This window comes from Stegodyphus dumicola, chromosome 12, assembly GCF_044657685.1.
Source record: "Stegodyphus dumicola isolate Sdum_Otavi_A_Nest chromosome 12, ASM4465768v1".
NCBI lineage: Eukaryota > Metazoa > Arthropoda > Arachnida > Araneae > Eresidae > Stegodyphus > Stegodyphus dumicola.
The window spans coordinates 114,134,962-114,154,433 of NC_140779.1; the positions used below are offsets into that span (position 1 = coordinate 114,134,962).

Genomic DNA, 19,472 nt, shown 5'->3' on the forward strand with positions numbered 1-19,472 from the left:
TGGGAAGTTGGAGGAAGGCCGCAGTGTGACAAGTGTGGCTGCAGAGTTTGGAATTGCTCACAGCATCGTTTCACGACTTTGGAGACAATTTCAAACTACAGGAACAGCTATCCGAGGGTTTAGTAGTGGTCGTCCACGAGGAACCACACCTGCAGATGACCGGTATATTGCCTTACAGGCCAGAAGAAACAGGCGGCAGACAGCAGGAGAAGTCGCTAGACACACGACACAGGCGACTGGACGACCGATATCGCGTTTTACCGTGGCCAGAAGACTGCACGGTGGTGGTCTGTTTGCCCGACGCCCTGTATGGTGTGTACTTCTAACGCCTGCCCATCGGAGAAGGCGTTCTCTGTGGTGCTGGGAACACCGGAATTGGAGAGACAATGAATGGGGACGAGTACTCTTTACAGATGAGAGCAGATTCAGTCTGAGTAGCGATTCTCATCGCATACTCATCTGGAGAGAGCGGGGAAGCCACAATCATCCCTTGAACATCATTGAAAGGGACAGGTATGGAGGTGGCGGTGTTCTCGTTTGGGGAGGCATCATGCTTGGTAGTCGTACAGACCTTCACATCTTCGACGCAGGTTCAGTCAACGGGACCCGTTATTGTAACGAGATTCTTCTTCCATATGTGCGTCTTTTTAGAGGCGCTATGGGTCCGCAGTTTCTTTTCATGGACGACAATGCACCATGTCATCGCACAGTAGCTGCCGAACAGCTCTTAGAGAGTGAGGATATTGAACGTATGGATTGGCCGGCACGATCTCCGGATCTCAATCCCATCGAGCATGTATGGGATTTTCTAGGCAGATGCTTGGCAGCTCGTACCTTACCACCAGTAACAATTCCGGAGCTTCGATTGGCGCTGCAAAAAGAATGGGCAGCAATGCCTCAACAACTCATTCACATCCTCATTCTCAGCATGGGCAGACACTGTGAAACCTGCCTAGCAGTCAGGGGAGATCATATCCCCTATTAAAGACCGGATGTTTCTTGCTGGACACCCATCACAGGGATGTTTCGGCCTTGAGTCGCATTGCGCTCCATGCTACTTTTTCAATAAAGCTTTTTTTTTATCCTTCTGATTTCTCTTTTAGTAAGTGTTGCTTACATTACTCATGTCCTTACGTATTGGGGATCTTACGGTATTAAATGTGTTGATTTGGAAAGCTTTTGTACAAAGTTATATTGAAAAAACCGTCCCGTCCTTAATTTTTGCACACCAGTGTAGTTTTTAAGTCTATTGCAGATGGTACAGAAATGGTGTCTATGCGAGAGAGAGCGTCAGCGACGGTATTTTCATGCTCTTGTATGAATCGGATATCGGTTGAGAACTAGCCAATATATGACAGTTGTCTAGCTTGTCGTGGCGAAGCTTTTTCCAAATTTTGTTGGAAGGCAAATGTTAGTGGTTTGTGATCCGTGTATATTGCAAAAGTTCGCCCTTCTAAGATGTATTTCAAATGTTTTACTGCTGTATAGATGGCTAAGAGTTCTCTGTCGTAGGCACTAATTTCGGGAAAATTTCAAATTTCGGGAAAAGAAACTTAAGGGTTGTTTTTCATTATTCACAATCTGTATTATCACAATGTAAAACGGCTCCAATGGCAGTATCGGAAGCATCAGTTGTTAGTGATATTTCAGCCTTTTCGGATGAGTGAGTTAAGTTTGTGGCATGAACAAGTGCATCTTTTAAGATCTGGAATGCGTTTCTTGTTTCTGCCGTCCAGGTTATTTCTTTTCTGCAGTTCTTTTTAATACCACTGAGCAATGTTGTTAAAGGTTGTTGCAGTTTCGCACAATTTGGTATGAATCTGTGATAAAAATTCACCATACCTAAAAATCCTCTTAAACTAGTAAACGACTTTGGTTTTGGGAAATTTTTGATGGCATCAACTTTCATTGAAAGAAGTTAAAGTCCTTCAGCTGACGCTTCGTATCCCAGGAATGCAAGTTTTGTTTGACCAAATTTACACTTTGCTGCATTAATACAGAGGCCATATTCGTTTAGTCTCTCGAGGACTGCTCGTATATGTTTTCGATGAGTTTCTTCATCTGGAGAGGCTATTAGAATGTCATCCAAATAGCAAAACACGAATTCTAGTCCATGAAACGTTGGAACGTTTGGGCCGCATTTTGTAGGCCGAACGTCATGAATGGGAACTCGAATAAGCCAAAGGGAGTGAGAATGGCCGTTTTCGGTATATCTTCTTCGCGAACTGGAATTTGTTGGTACGCTCTAATGAGGTCTATGGATGAGAAAACTCTTTTTCCAGCTAAAATGGAACTGCAATCTGTTAAAAATGGGAGAGGGTATCTATCAGGAATCGTGACGTTGTTTAACGCTCGATAGTCTCCACAAGGTCTCCAATCACCTGATTTCTTCATAGCGAGATGTAGTGGGCTCGACCAGTTACTTTTGGATGGCCTGCATAAACCCATTTGGAGCATAAATTCAAAAACTCCTTTTTAGTCGCTTTGAATTTCTCAGCTGATAGTCTCCTGGCTTTAGCGAAAACTGGTGGACTTCTGGTTTCGATATAATGTTCAATGTTATGATTTTTAACTTTATTATTAACTACATTCAGTTTTAACAAATCCGGAAAATCGTTAATGATACGTTTATATGGATCATTTATGGCATTTAAAATTGGAATATTATTATTGTTATTTTAAAAACAAGGAGTTCCATTGGTTGTTAAGAATGTAGTACCATCAATCAACTTGCGATTTTTAGAATCTACCAAAAGGTTAAAATTTGCAAGAAAATCCATGCCTATTATCGGTTTGTTTACCTCCGCAATTACAAAAGGCCATGTGAATGATCGTCTGAGTCCAAGATCAAGCTTGAGTAATTTTTGGCCATTTGTACCATTTGCAGCAAAGAGTTCTAATTTTAAGATGCTTTTTTTTTTTATCTGCAGGTAAGAGAGGAATGCCAGAAATTTCTGCCCCAGTATCTATTAAACATTGGGTAGCCGATTTTTTGTCGCTGATGAAAAGACTCAGCTGCACCCCTTGTCCCTCCGTCATCAATGAGAGATGGGGAGCTGGTTTTCCGGACTATTTGTCTGTGATGTTGATGAGTAGTTGCAGGGTTGTTTACACTTAAATGACTTATCACCGAATTTTTTATGACCACTGTAACTCCTATCTCGTGATTTGGATCGGTTACGACAATAGGGACAACTGTGGCTTTGCTTGTTTAAAGCAGAAACTTGTAAGCTAAGTTCACTAACCTGTTTTTGTAAACTTTCAATCACTTCCGTTTTTATACCATTATGGATGATGCAGCAGCTATTTGGGGAGTAACAGGGTTTAATTCTCAAATCTTATTGGCTATTGTAGCCACTTTTGACAAATCTTCACTACTAACAGATATAATGCTACGCATATTAATGGGTAAACATTGTAGCCACGTTTTTAGGAAAGTATCTGTTACTTTATCGCCCGCCAAATTACGCATCTCACACAGTAATTGAGATGGCTTTTTGTCACCCAGTTCTAATTCACTCAGTAATTTTTGGGTTTTTTGAGTCTCTGAATCAGCATATAATGAAATTAGTCTATTTTTAATTGCCTCATATTTATTATCTTGTGGTGGACTTAGCAAAATATCAGATACCTGTGACAAAATATCGGGTTCAATGGAACTTATAACATAATCATATTTTGTTTGATCTGCACTAATTTTTGCATTTCTAAATTGTGCTTCTAGTTAAATAAACCATATTTTAGGGTCTGGCTTCCAAAAAGGAGGAATTTTAACGCTTACCTTGGCGACAGATGCAGTTGTTGCTTTAATTTCGGTTTCGTCTTCGTCAGCCATTGTAGAATTCGATCCCGCCGGGATACACCAGTGAAGTGTCTGGTGTGCAAATATAGAAAAATAACACTTCTCTGACTCCAATGGAACCAATATTTTATTCCTTACGAAGTTATAGATTCTTATTCATAAGATTTATTTACATTTTACATGCACGTAGAATCGCGTGACAGAAACCCGAAGTTTGTTTACTTCGTTCTTCTGCGGAGACTAGAAAGTGTTGCTATTCCGCTTTAATTAAATTTAATTAGAAACTTAACGGAACTGAAGCGACACTACAATTGGCAATTGCGGCACTGGACCACACTGCCCTTCATTTTGAAGGGAACAACCGAGACTATAAAATCTAGTAATTTCATAAGTGTGTTCAATCCCAGTGGTAAGTTGTAACTGAACTTCATACAAAGGCATAGGTATTTTTGTTTTACGCCTAATCATCTGTGCCAGCTTCCTAACTGTAAAACCACACACAACAACTGTCAATTCACACTCAATCTCATTCTTAAGCATATCCGTTGGAAGTTTCTTAATAACAACTTTGAGTGGTCGATCAAAGTTCTGTCTGACAACGTAATGTGCTGACTGGTTATCTACAAGATATTTGGAAATAACATTGCTATCAGCTTCTGTATTAGGAGTTACTTTCAAGAAATCACCGTTAACACGGCCAACAAAATTAAGTTGGCGTACCTTTTTTCAACAGCTTAAGAAAATTAGAAAATCCGGAGTTAAGCAGTAACATAATGGGTTTTATTTAGGCATCTGAACAGGATCACTTACACTGTTATTATCCACACCAATGTGCTCAGTCACTCATTATTATGCATCTCATTATTGTTTTCAGCTAGACCAGCATATTTATTCATAAGCAGGATCTCAACATTTTGCTGAGTTTAGCAGTAACTTTTGGTATAGCAAAGCCATCCCCTTCCTCTGAATTCTGCAGCAAACATTTCTTAGATTTACTAACACTTTTCTTAGAACTTCTGGCAACATTAGAACTATGAGTAACGGAGTCATTTTCAGAATCAAAGTAAGAAGTATCATAACTACCAGCAACACTAATTTCACTTAAAGAATCATATTTTTTCAGAGTATTATATACAACATCTAAACTACAAATAGACTCTTCTAAGGGCTGTGCCTAAAGCGAAAGGATTCCTGAGATTAATTATTCTCCTGGAATGGAGTTAAAAAGTTTGACCCGGAAATGCGTTTCATTACTAATAAAATGATAGAAACTAGATTATCACACACTGTCTCCTTTATGAATCATTTATGCTATATTTATCATACATTTTATTATTTTTAGGTATGTTTAGATATAGATTTGAGTAAGGTTTTTACAACATTTCATCAAGATGAGTCAAATATTTTATTTTGCATTTAAATTTTAATTAATTTTTTTTAGAATCTCTTGTTATTCTGTGTTTATGATTGTATAATTGTTAGATACCATTACAGAAAAAATCAAAACAATTAACCAAAAAAACATTTTTAATTATTATTATTTTTTTTTAAGTTAGGCTTAGCAACACGAAATATCCCATCTTGCAAGATCGTACTACAGCAACAACACGCTGCCTCCGAGGTGAGCTGCGCTAAGCAGCAAGCTGTCGTGTAATTGCTGATGCATATATGATACACCTGTCGTGAAGAGGCTAAGCAATGACAAAAGCAAGGAAAGTACTGCTTACAGATGAAATAATTATAAATTTACAAGAGCATTTAAAAAATTCATACACGGACATTATGGATAATAATTGTGAATGCTTCAGGAGTAATGCAACAATTCATAAAAATCAGTACTTTATAAACTGCAAGTTCTTAAAAGAGAATACACTGTATTCACAATCAAATACATTATTATTATGAGTAAAAGCCAATTAATTATTTGTACATAAGCTTATGAACTACCCTAACTAGTATTCAAATAATGCAAAAACTATAAATTTTAAAAAAGTTTCCATTTTCATAAGTATTGCTAAAATTTACTTTTCAAAATATTAAAGCAGATTCAAAATCTCATTTAAAACCATTGCTTGTACTTCAAGGGCTGCACCAATGGTCGAGTGGTTAAGACCTCTCTCTGACTACTACTACTTTGACAGCCTGGGCAATTGGGCTGACTGCATGGTTGGTTTTTGCATATATTTTTCATGGATAACATGAAACCAAGCCTTCAAAAGTTTGTCACAAAGGCACTCCTCCTCCCAGATAGCCTCATATGCTATGCAGTATTCAAATAATATGACCTAGTTTTTAATTTACTTTGCAATATGCAATTCTGTTCACATCTTCCTTTGAAAAAAAGTATTGCAGAGAGCGCATAAAACAACTTACTGAGCAATTTTTTAGGTTCAACAGCTCCGTCAATCACAACTCGAATTTGTGATGATGGCGTTAACAAGACACCTGCAATTACCAAAAGAAAAAAATCTTTTTTAACACAACTGAAACAAATATAATATATACTACACAATTTAAAATTTGTTTGGGAAAAAAAAAAAAAAAGAGTCCTTTATTCTGTCCTTACATACAGATGTCGTGCAAAAACATCGTTAAATTGCATTCGATGAAATATGATACGCAGAATTTTTCGTTATTACAATACATCCTTCATTTCATACAAGGAAGTAGAAAAATGTATTTTATTATGGATAATTCTTGCTCTTTTTGTTGTTAATTGGTTGCTGTTTTATGCAATTCTTGCTGCAGTGCTATTTTCGAAAATTGCATTTGTTTTCATGGTCGCAGCTGAGTGAAAAATTAGTAACCTACAGCAGACGACTTTCAGAAGAAGGATATGGATAATCAAAAGGATAAAAAATAGTCCTTTAAAATTTCAAAATGTATGCCAAGTGATAAACAAATCTATGGCCAAATATGAAACAGAGCCACTCAAACAAGTGAAGCATTATAGTCCTCAATAATAAGAACTATAGGCATATGTATACTTTAGTAATGGAGGTAACTAAATGAGAAGGGGGATAAAAAATGGTTCATCAGAACTTCATGTGTGCTCTCAGATTACAGGAATACCTTTTTCAGAATTATTCTTTTTTTAGTTGATCTTTCCCCTATGATGACAATAAAAATGTCAGCAGCAGCCAAGATAATCAATACCCAAAAACATCTGCCTTCTCCTCCATATACATACACTTTTCTGTTAAACTTCTCTTGCTTTAATAATCTCTGTTCTCGGTAGTCATATTCTATAGGAAATCTCATACTCAGAAATCTATTACAGTCAAAAGTCTTTAATCCGGACGTCCATAATCTGAAATGATCTATAACCCGTACCTCAAAGCTACAAACTTTCTGCTCATGCGTCAAGCATTAATCCATTGACACATGCGCATAATACATTTACGCATGTGCGTTTAATGTATAACACATGGTATAAGCTAAGCTAAAATTATCTAATTATCTATTTCAGTTAATGTTGCAGATTGTGTTGTTCTTTAATCTTCGAATTGGATTCGGCTTATTATTTTTTGCAGACTGTTAGAGCAATTTTATAAAAGTAAGCTTGAACTTTCGATTATGTCAAAAAGAATTTCCGATTTTGGAGCTGCCAAAGGATCTACAAAGCGATAGCATGTTTCGAAAACCAAACAAAAAGTGGAATTGCTGCAAAAAATGGATAAAGGCATATCCTTTGTTTCTCTAACCATTCCGAAATCTGTTTATCAATTTCACGCTGCTCTGGGGGGGGGGGGAGCAATGAACTGGAAGTTAATCTGACAGCACAATCCTTATCTTCAGGGCAGATGTTTCTATTTTATTTGGCTTATAATTCCTTACTAAATATAGTATTTCATCTCGATGTACTCCGTCTTTGATATGATTTAAATCAAATTCCTCATCATTATAATCAATGTCAATCGTCATTATAAATATCACGAATACACATCAAATAGTTTTCTGGTTGCAATTTTCTAATTTCGACTATGCGGAATGTATGCTTTACGCATGCGCGTGTTGAAAGAAATGTTTAATAAAGTAAACAAATAAATATTAAGCTCTTTTTTTTTTTTTTTTTGTAAATTTTCATACCTTTTAGATCATAATTGCTCTTTATTTCATAAATTACTGTTTAATATTTTTAATTTTATAATTTCTGCATGCCATCTTACCAGATTTAAACTGATTATCTATAATCCGGAAAAACCGATAATCCGGCATCGCCAAAGTACTGACGAGTCCGGATTAAAGACTTTTGACTGTATCTACATCACAATACCTTCCAGGCATAACAGTAGTGATGATACCTACCAGTGCTTACAAGAAAATGTGATTTTTTATATTGCAAAAGCAAACATTTCCAGTAAATTTTACATTATTATATAACACAGGGTATAAAGCAAAATAATGTACAGTACATTTTATTGTTATCTATTAATACTGATAATATTGTATTGTGCCAAATTTACCAATTAAACTTTACGAATTTATATATGTTATTTGGATATCTTCTAAAATAGCATCCACTGTTATCCACAATATGCTTTAGAAAAAAACTGCCCATAGATATGGGAGTGCTATTAAATTTTTAGTACTCCCTTGTCAAAGCAGGCACTATACTCAATTGCCAAAATTGACAGATTTACTATAGTACTACGAATTTAAGCCAGAATTTTCTTTGGGATTTTTAAGATGCAAAATTAGGCTTTTTAACATATTAAATGACTGAAATTTAAAATGAATATTTTACCATTTTGTTTACAATTCATACACCTTTTTAATTTATCATTTTGTTAAAAGTTAATACACCTTAAACCTCTAAGCGGCACAGGATTTTAGATCCCTCACGTAGACCGGTATTTAAGCAGCATTTATTCATTGAGTTTGTATAATTACTTATTTTAGTCTGTATTTTCATAAACTTACAATCATTAAGATGATATTTACATTATTAACCCTCTGGCTGCTCATCCCGCAATTTCCACAGGCAACTCAAATGTAGCAAAAACTGCTCATCCTGCAAGCATGCGTTTTCCTTCTTTTATTGAGGAGCACATCCCATTTTTTTCCCTGTTTAACCACTGAAATAAATTACATACAGTATTAGATGTTTAATTTACGCTTTGGTCAACAGATATCGTGGTTGTCCACTAAATTGTGGCATTTGAAGGCACATGGTATTACCGCTCAAACTCCACTTTTTGCACTTTTTTCTTACAGAAATGGATGCTAGAAAACATTCAGCAATTATCTTGATTATTTAATTAACTTATTGAATTATTAATTAGATTAATAATTAGATTTATTGAATCTGGCGCAAAGACTGTGAAGTTGGACTTTGCCTTGAACCCTGTTTAACTTTATCATACTAAACTGTATTTCTAAAGTATTTTTCCCTCAGTGCTTTATATTTTCTTAAATTTTATATATTTTACTTTTTATGTTATGCAATAAATAGAAATAGACTGTAATTCGAGCGAAACTTATTTTAAAAAAAAATTTTTTTGGTGATAACATCTGAAATTGGTTTTTCTGGTAAATTAGTTTCTCATGATAAAAATCTATATAAAAAATATTTTCTAGAAAGAAAAAATGCATTTTTCAATTCTCCAATATATATAGATTTAAAGTATGCAAAAAAAAATTGCACAATTTTTAAAGCTATTTCGGTCCACAAATTGAGCAGTCAGAGGGTTAAAGAAAGTAAGAAAGCTAAATATCTTAAATTATAAGCTAAATATATGCCAAGTAAAAAAACTTTTGATGACCGGATAAAGCCGGTCATAACGCGCAAAGGGTTAAATACTTAAATTATCAAAAGATTTTTTTAAATGCTATATAACTAATGATTTAAAACGTTGTGTGGTGTATTTAATTATGACAAAGCACACTGGGGCTATCTGCCTAAGGGGAGGGCTTTCTAAGGGAAACTGGCTTGTATACACGTTATACATGGGAAAAACCACGAAAACACACATGCAGCCAGCTCGTTCACGGGATTCGAACCTCAGACCGAACTATCGGTGTTCAGCGACTTTACCGCTCGGCCGCTGGTGGGCCCTGATTTAAAAGGTATTGCACATGATATGCCCTGGAAGACAAAATGAAGATCAGAGTTCCAAAAATGAAAATGTTGAAAGTGAAAGTAAATCTGAAAAGGATTGATTTCCTATAAATTAGGTAGCTTATTATATTCATACTAGTATATAATGAAGTAATAAAAATGGCACTCATTTTGCAAAGTTACTTTACCAGTTTTTCCAATTTTAAAATCCTATTGCAGCTTAAATATGAAATAACATGGTCATTGCCCAATACATTAAAATGTTAATTCCAAGTGTCGATGAAAGCCTAAGCAGTGACCTCTTTATCAATGAATTATCAAATTTTTGTTCATAATATCAGTGAAGAATGTATTAACTTCAGAATCATATCGATATCAGATATCAGATATTTTAAAGTTAGATATATCTAACTTTAAAATATCAGGTCTGCCTAAATTTGCTAAAAAATGAAACAACATTTTCATAATACAATCATGTTGCTCTCTTTGTTTAAAAAATTTCTTAATTGAAGATGTTTGACTTTGCAATCCGCATTGTACTCAAACATTTTTGTTTTATTCTGCTTGACCTGCAGAGCTATGAATTACATAGAATGCAATTTGAAAACCACTGGTCTAGAGACATTATCAAGTACTTATAAACAAAAGGAAAACAATATAGTAAAATTTTAAAAACTAAAAATAAATCCTTGACATTCAATACTACATTATTTCATACATCTGGATCAGTTAAAAAGCTTGATAATAATTCCATCATAAAAATCTCAATTTACTGTTGATAATGATAGACGTTTTTAACTGATTTTTATGTAAATATGTTTAAACATTTTGAAAAGGTTCACAAAATAATATGCAATCCAAAATAGCATGAAAATGAACTGAGAAACATGATCATAGATTCTCCCATTCCTGATCCAGATGATTTAATTCAAAAACATTATCTTAGTTGTGTGCATATTGTATACTTACTAAGAAAAATTTCAAGGCTTCCTTGTTTTAGAATATTTGGAATTGTTCAAAATTCAAGAATATTCATTCGAGACTGAACACATCTACTAGCCTGAAAAACATTGTTCAGTTAGACTGTCAGGAATTTTATACAAACATATAAAATGATGCATAAGGAATAGTTGCCATTACATCACTTTTGATTAGCCTACCTACTTGAGTATGTACTACCAAAATGTATAAATATGGACTCTTTTTTTTTCTTTGTTTTAAAGAAAAACTGCCGATAAAATGATGTGCAAAACCTGGTCTCCAATTCTCATAGCTACTGTCGCATTATTCAGAATTACACTCCATGACTACATAAAGTTAAACTGCCGATTGCAAGTTATTTCAATGTTGGCCACAAACTATTTATCTATTAAGTCATCAATTGCTGCATGCCCCACTGTTAATTTCAAACTATCTATCTACAACATTATTGAATTATTTATGTACTTTTTAATACCTTCCAATTATTTACACACTATAGTTTCATGGGGGTTGGGCTGCGCCAACTTTTGTCATTCTTTTGTATATACATGCAACAACAGAGAACACATATTGTGCAAAGCACCTAAATGTTTGAGTGCATATGGATTTATGTACTTTCACAATTTTTCATGAGGATGCTAGTTCCCCCCCCCCCTCCTGCCGAACTACTGGTACTGCAAACTCAGACGCAAAGCCAGGCCTAACCCCAACTTGAGACCTCCATGTTGGAATAGAGGTAGGTCTGTCAGGCATATCTCGCCACCAACAAGAGTAAATGCAATTCACTTTGCTGTCACCTGTCCCAGACTTACAGGCGACAGACTCTAAAAAGATCTCTCAAACTCATGGCTAAACTGTTCGAACAGGATCACCACTTCTGGTGAACAGAGATCGCCATGGGGGGACACCTCTATAAGCCGGAAGATTTGACTGATTGTCAAAATACTCCTGCCAGTACCACACGAATAGCCCCACACTAAATGGGTTGGTTTGATGGACAAAGGGCTAGCTGTGGCACCATTACTGATACATAGAGTGGGGGGTTCAGATAATCAGAAAATACAGTAGTCTTGCTTATTCGATGCAAAACGGGCACGCAAAATGTAGGATAAGCAAAAATGTCAGATAACAGGGAGGTGTTATGAAAAGGCCTATTAAACATCAAACTATGCTATACTTTTACATATTACAAGTCTAGTAATCATGTTTTATAATAATCCAGGAAAATTAAGTCACAGAATTCTTTAAAATTAAATACAGTATGCACAGTATTTCAAAAATTCAGTTCTGCGATGACTGAAGGATATTTTTTTCTTAAAGTTTGCTTTCTAAACAAATGCTTTTTATTTACTGCCAAGTCACATCATGTTTGCAGCAGTATCATATCGACAATATAGTATTTAACTGCAGGTTCTAGAGCATTAACTCTGCCAGTATATGAAATTCTGTTAGCCTCGACAATCAATGACTGATCTTATCTTCAACTTCATTTTCATCTTAAATAACAAGAGTGACAATTTCTTCAGCAGTTATTTCAACTATCAATTTCTAGCAAAGACGCATCCTGACACTCATGGATAAACTCTACAACGGTTTCTTCAGTTTTATCCATGCTTTCCATTTTCAAGCTTTCATCATTGTAGCTTCTTTTGTCATTTGGAAATTGTTGTTCATTCTGCCCAAATTCTGCAACTGATGCACTCCAACTTTCAATCATGTTTTGTCTTTTTCCTTACCAGTAGTTTTCTACAATTGTTCCTTTTTATTGTTTCCTAATGCCTTGCTCCAAACGTTGGCATGCAGCAGTTAATTATCGAATAGAAACATTGCCATCACCATTTTGAAGCTCCACCTCATCAAGATGCATTAAAATAGGGGTCTTCAACCCGTGGCCCACTGAAGGCATTTTAGTGGCTCCACATTTGATATTGAGGAAAAAATTCAAGAATTTTAAGAAATTTTGATTTCAAGAAAATTTGCCTTGTCAGCTTTTTGTCATAATTTTTTTCCTCTTATTATTGATATTTAAAACATTTTATTGACATATCTGATATTATTTAAGATAATATTTTCTAAAAGTGACAAATTTTTCAAACATTTCACTTTATCTTATAGAATTTTAAAAATAAAAAATTTGACTATGCATAAAATATCAATTCCATAAAAAGGAATTTCTTATCTGTAACAGGTTTACAACAGAAGCCAGTCTTTTGTCAATACTTTGCTAAAGGTGACTTTGAGCGTGCCGCTACTATACACAGGAGGGGGGGAATGAACAGAATTTTGACATTTCCTAATGTTGCAGTCAATTGTCAAAGGGAACGGTGATTGTAAATGTCCTGTTTGATTTGGTTATAAGCAGATTTTCTACAGGTGATTTTAAGCTAGGTTACTCACATTGATTCCACGTTCTAAAATTCAGAAGCATTTATTTTGAAGCATTTATTTTTGATTGAGTACACAATGGCAAGCCGTAATAACAAAAAGAAAAGTTGAAGTAAGATTTTTTCAAGAAACGTGGTCAGATCTTTATTTTTCTGTTGCGCATAAGGGTTTGCCTTATTTGCAATGGCAGTGTAGCTGTGATGAAGGAATACAACATTAACAGACATTATGATACTAAGCACAGAGAGAAATATTCTTTATTGGAAGGTTATTTTCGAAGTGATAGCATGAGTGAATTAAAATCAAAAATTAATTTTCAGCAGTCCTTTCTTCACCACAATGAATATAGAATCTGAAAATAGTGTTTGTGCTAGTTACATAGTAGAAAAAAATTGCTAGGCATGGAAAATCCTTTGCTGATGGAGAATTTGTAAAAGAATGTCTTCAGAATGCAGTTGATGTGCTTTGTCCATCATAGGCGCAAGTCATATTGCATATTAGCTTGTCTGGTCTGACAGTAGTGACATGCATAGAGGATCTCTCAACAGATATATTCAGTAAATTAAAATCCAAATTTTAAAAAAATCTGTAGCAATGGATTAATCAACAGCTGCAACAGATACCGCAAAAGTAGCCCTTTTTATTCGTCGTGTTGATAGAATTCACAATTATAGAGGAATTAGCCAATGTCATTGCAACACGAGGAATAGATTTGTATTGGAGTCCGACACAAACATTGTATAAATGTGAGTAATATATCTGCTATAACCACGGATGGTGCTAAATCTATGACTGGAGAGAAAATAGGAGTAGCAACATTACTCAAATCTGATGTGAAGGCAAGTGGAAATAATACTTGAATACTTGAATGATTACTTTCCACTGCATCATCCACAAAGAAAATTTGTGCAAGAAGTCTTTCTCAAACTTTGAACATGTGATGAATGTTGTTGTAAAAGTGGTTAATTTCATTCGGTCTAAAGAACTTAATCACAGGCAATTTCAACAGTTCTTGAGTGATTTGGAAGCTGAATATGGTAATGTTGTGTATTACGTGGAAGTGGACGTTGGTTGAGTAGAGGAATGACACTTCAAGAGCAAGGTTCAACAGGTCATGGACTCTAGAGGAAAATCTATTCGAGAAATGGTCGAGAGACTTCGCATTTCCTGTCGATATTATAGGTCATCTCAATGATTTGAACTACTGCTTACTAAGAAAAGATCTACTTGTTCATAATCTTTATTACTTTGTGAAAGCTTTTGAGACAAAATTAATCCCATGGAAAGTCAGTTGTTAAATAAGAATTCCATCACTTTCCAAAATTTATGGAGTGTGTGAAGAACTCTACAACACTGTATTCAAATAATTATGTACAAGGCATTTCAAATTTGAAAGAGGAATTCAAAAGCACATTTTCCGATTTTCGGGAAAATAAAAAATTTTTATGAGAATGTTCTCCTCGCCATTTTCAGTAGATGTTGGAAGTGTTTCCCGTGAACTTAAGAATTTAGAGATTTAGAGCATGACTCTGTGGTAAAATGCAAGTTTCTTGAAAATCCTACATTAATTGGTTTTTATTTGAAGTACGTGACCAGGAATTCGTAAACACGCACTCTTAGTGTCTTCTATCTTTGGCAGTACCTACATATGTGAACAGCTTTTTAGTAAAATGAAAATCCTAAAATCAAAACCAAGAATATGGCAGACAGAAAGAGATTAGGAGGAAGCTTTATGAATTGCAACAACACAGATTAAACTGGATATTGAAGCTTTAATCAAGCAAAAACAATGTCAAATTTCACATTAAAACTAAAATAACTACCATCTCCCGCCAGGTAATGTAAATGTTTTTTAAACATTTTTTTATTGTAAATGCATTTTGTAACATCTTTCTGTACAATCATCTTTATACTTGTTTTCATAGTTTAAAAAAGTTGCAAAACATTTTATTTCAATTTCCATTTGACTTTTTGGAACCAATGTACATATATATATATATATATATATATAAATCTGTAACACTATCTCTTCCCTTAGAATCAATTGCAGTCTTGCAAAACGAACTTCTCTTTTTTATATAAATTTTCTGACTATACCATTTTTTTGACAGACATGTGGCCCGTGGATCTTTGTGAATTTCGCGATGTGGTCCTCGGGCATGAAAATTGAAGACCCCTACATTAAAGCACATTAGAGCATTATCTAGCAGTAAAACAGCTTTTGTACGTGTATTATTATTTTTCTTTTCAAAACTTCTCTGTTTAAGGTATGAATTCCTTAGAGAACCAATCTCTGAAAATTTTACTGCCTTCCACATGCTTTTCTGGTGGTAGCAATATTTTACAGGAAGAGCATTTTTTGAAACTGTTTTAAAGGCTCTAGGGTTTTTGAATTTCCCAATCATTACAGGGTCTATTTTGAAGTTTGATGTAGCATTACTGTATAGTAAAATTACCTGCTTTTTTATAGTATGCTTAGGTCTGCCCCTTCAGTTCTGACTGCAAGACTCTTATTAGGTACCATTTTGTAATTAAGGATTAACTCATCTGATGATTTCATTAAGCTTCAAGTTTCAATTAATTCTTAAAACACTTTACTGAATGTTTCCCTTTCTTCAAAATTTAATGAAAGTTTTCCACCACAAACACTTATTGACAGATACCATATGGTATACTCTTATCGGTTGAGCCAACTGATACTTGCTGCGAAATCTCTATCCACTTCACTAAAATCATTATGAAAATGCAATTCTGTGTAAAAAAAAAACCTGAAATATGCACATATTTGTCACTAACTGTGTAAATCATATATACAAAACTTCACTTACCGTATTTGACGGCATATAAGACGCACTTTTTTTCCTAAATTTGGTCTCAAAAAAGTTACCTGTGTCTTATACGTGATGGTAATTGCATTCATTAATTGTTTATTTTGCTTACGAAACATGAGAACTAAAAGAAACCACGCTATTGAAACTTTTTTACCTTGTGTGTGGCTGTCTAAATAAGAGCAATCTTATATGCCAGTGTGTTTTATATGCCATCAAATATGGTAATTTTTCACAGTCAATATTTTTTTTTATAAATTTTTCTTTCTTTTAATGCACTCTCTATAACTCTTGATGCATGACATTTTTTCATTTCTATTCATTTCCTTTCCTAATCTCCTACTGATACTTGCTCAATGACAAAGTCGTCAGGTACCTTCTGCATTGTATAGTTTCTTGATAGCCTCAATTTTTTATTCAGTCATTACAACTTTCTTTCTCTTTGTTACCTTTCTATACTTTCAACTTTTAAAACTTGTAAATTTCAATCTTTAAACAGGACAACGTTTGTCAAATATAGACACACATACACAAACACATAGGCATTAACAGACAACACACATACATTAAGTCACAGTGTAGACAGATGTACCCACCAGAGTCGGGAGCAACAAAAAATTATAACATGCTGTTCTTGTCAGAGGCTTTCTGTGTGTATGTATGGTGTATGTCAGATAAGTGAATCTATACTGTATCTTTTGTTCCTAAGTACTGGCAAATTAGGATACCACTTTAAAAAAGTTTTCTCCATTTTTTATGCTATAATGTCAGAATTCTTTACTTTCAATCTTACAGACAGTGAAAGAAAATGCACTTTAAATGTGGAACAAAATACACTTTACTATTTTATTTAATATTAGCAATACCTTAACTATATGTTCTTTATCAATTAATCATCTCAACGTACTCGTCTTTGATATGATTTAAATCAAATTCCTCGTCATTATAAATATCACGAATACACATCAATTAGTTTTCTGGTTGCAATTTTCTAATTTCGACTATGCATAATGTATGCTTTACGCATGCGCACGTTGAAAGAAATGTTTAATAAAGTAAACAAATAAATATTAAGCTCTTTTTTTTTGTACATTTTAATACCCTTTAGATCATAATTGCTCCTTATTTCATAAATTACGGTTTCACATTTTTAATTTTATAATTTCTGCATGCCATCTTACCAGACTTAAACTGATGATCTATAATCCAGAAAAACCCATAATTCAGAAACGCCGAAGTCTTGACGAGTCCGTATTAAAGACTTCTGACTTCATTTCATTGTGTTACATTAAAATAAAGATGTAATTTTTTTTAAGTCTTGCAAAAATGCAGCATTAGCGCATTCAGAGTTTGTAATTATACATATTTGGAAATCACAGAATACTTAATCTACAATTTTAATTTCATTTACTTATGATTGCTGTAAATGGTTATGATTTTGGATGTCATGTAGTAATCCCTATCAGAAATTCTAAACAATTTTTCTTGAAATTGCACGCATTTTCTTTTTCTGTATAAATAAAATATTCCAATAACACCTACCACCATTAGATGACTAATTTTTATTTTAACAGCAAGAAATTTTTTACTATAGCCTACACATCTACTGCCTATGTTCCTATAATTTGCTATCATTTCTGATTGTGGAAATGTGGTGAATTTTCATAATTCTATAGTTTTCCAGTATAAATGTAAATAAGAAAAACTAAATTTGTTGTTTTTTGAAAAATAAATTTTTTGTCCTCTTAAACCAGAACATGCATTAAAATACTGTTGATAAGAGATCGTAGAATTCCCCCCTCCCCCGAGTTCTATACCAATGGTAGTAAATGAGAATGTTTTCTTATTTGCTTAACTGATTTTTGAAAATCATAAAAACAGTATCTTCTTGAGGGAAGAAGATTTTCATAAAGTATATTACAAGAAAATGACTTCTGTTTCATGTGACACACAAGAAATGACCTATGCAGCTAGCCTGTCTACCAGCATTCAAACTACCAGTGCACTTTAGTCTTACCACTCGCCTGAAAATGAATACTAATTTTCAAAGATGGTAATAATTTTTCTTATAAAAATTTTGTATTCATTTTATAAAAGGTTTCTCAGTTTACTCTGCTCTAGAATCTTCAGATGAAGTTACCATTACATGATGTATCATCATTGTTTTTTCTTCATGTTAAAACTGATTTAGAAACTGCACTTGTTTTTCATTTTTAATAATTATGCCTAGTAGCAGAATATCTATATAAAAAGACTGTTTATAATTGTTATTTTCCAAGCAGATTTAATAAAACATCATTCAGTTTATTATACCATTGTTATATAAGAGTCAAAAATGGCTTATGTGCATTTAATTACATAATTAATATTCATTTATTGTTTTACACTAATGTTATGTTTTCACAATATCTAATATATTAAACAGCAAGTCTATTTTGCTTGGTATAAGTTTGGTTTCTTAGGTACCGATGCAATATTTAATGTGTTAAGAAATTACTGATGAAATGTTAAATGGATAAAAACAACATTTCATTGTATATAGAAAACAAACAACTAAAATTTTCTAACTTCAAGTTATATTTTGTAATTATGCACGATTCATGTGCAAAAAATATTTTTGAATACAGTACTAAAAAACTTAAAATTTACAGATTTTAAGAATTTATAAAAATATTCATATTATGCAACATAATCAGGACGCCTATTCTATGATCACTGGATCTGTCTACAACTTAAGCGAACAATATTGACTCAAAGAAACCGGTATGGACAGCCAACAACAACTTATCGGAGAAAGCCATTCTGTGGTCCTCAGTTGGTGGGCGGGTAGATCCATTTAACTTTACTGAAAGGGGACAAGGCTTCAAGGAGCTTTAGACCAATCGCAGTACAGACGAGTGACGAAATTTATAGCGTGGGCTGGCTGAAGTTCTAGGAATATTCTCCTATTATTTCACTAACTCACACGCTGCATTTGTAGTTCGAAAAAAATTGCACAATATTATGACCAACACGCAGCGGAATATGCTGCTGTGTTATGTGAAGGAAAATTTCGTTTTTTAAGGAGAAACTTAACGCAGGAATTTAGAGCTAAGAAATAAAGAGTGATATGGGATACCACGAAAGCAATGGTAAATAGATAAAAGTAAATGAATTAAGCTTACTTCAAATCCTTTTAGAAATAAACAATTTTAATCATTTAAATTTATAATATGATTAATTTGCATTACAATCTAATAGCAAACTACTTTTTTTTTCCATGCTTACATTAAAACTGTTTTTCCGCAATTTATTTTACAGTTACTATTGGAAAAATATTTCTTTACATAATAAATTAGAAAATATTTCTTCCCTTTTTTTATTTTCTTTTACTATGAAAATTATTTCTTTCAGGAAAAGAAATAAAATTCATTCG

General features: G+C 33.7%; 1 protein-coding gene across 4 annotated transcripts in view; it reads right to left on the bottom strand.

Moving 5' to 3' along the window:
• LOC118200813 (serine/threonine-protein phosphatase 4 regulatory subunit 1-like) overlaps positions 1-19,472 on the bottom strand; it is a 236,199-nt gene that overhangs the window by 182,736 nt on the left and 33,991 nt on the right. For 2 of the 4 annotated variants that reach the window (XM_035372777.2, XM_035372778.2), the window contains exon 2: positions 6,176-6,247. The exons of 1 other annotated variant lie outside the window; for it this stretch is intronic. In XM_035372777.2, coding sequence (XP_035228668.1) covers positions 6,176-6,247 — 72 coding nt within the window. Of the gene's footprint in view, positions 1-6,175; positions 6,248-10,832; positions 10,904-19,472 lie in introns of those variants that run through there. One more of the 4 variants, XM_035372781.2, reaches the window with a different exon arrangement.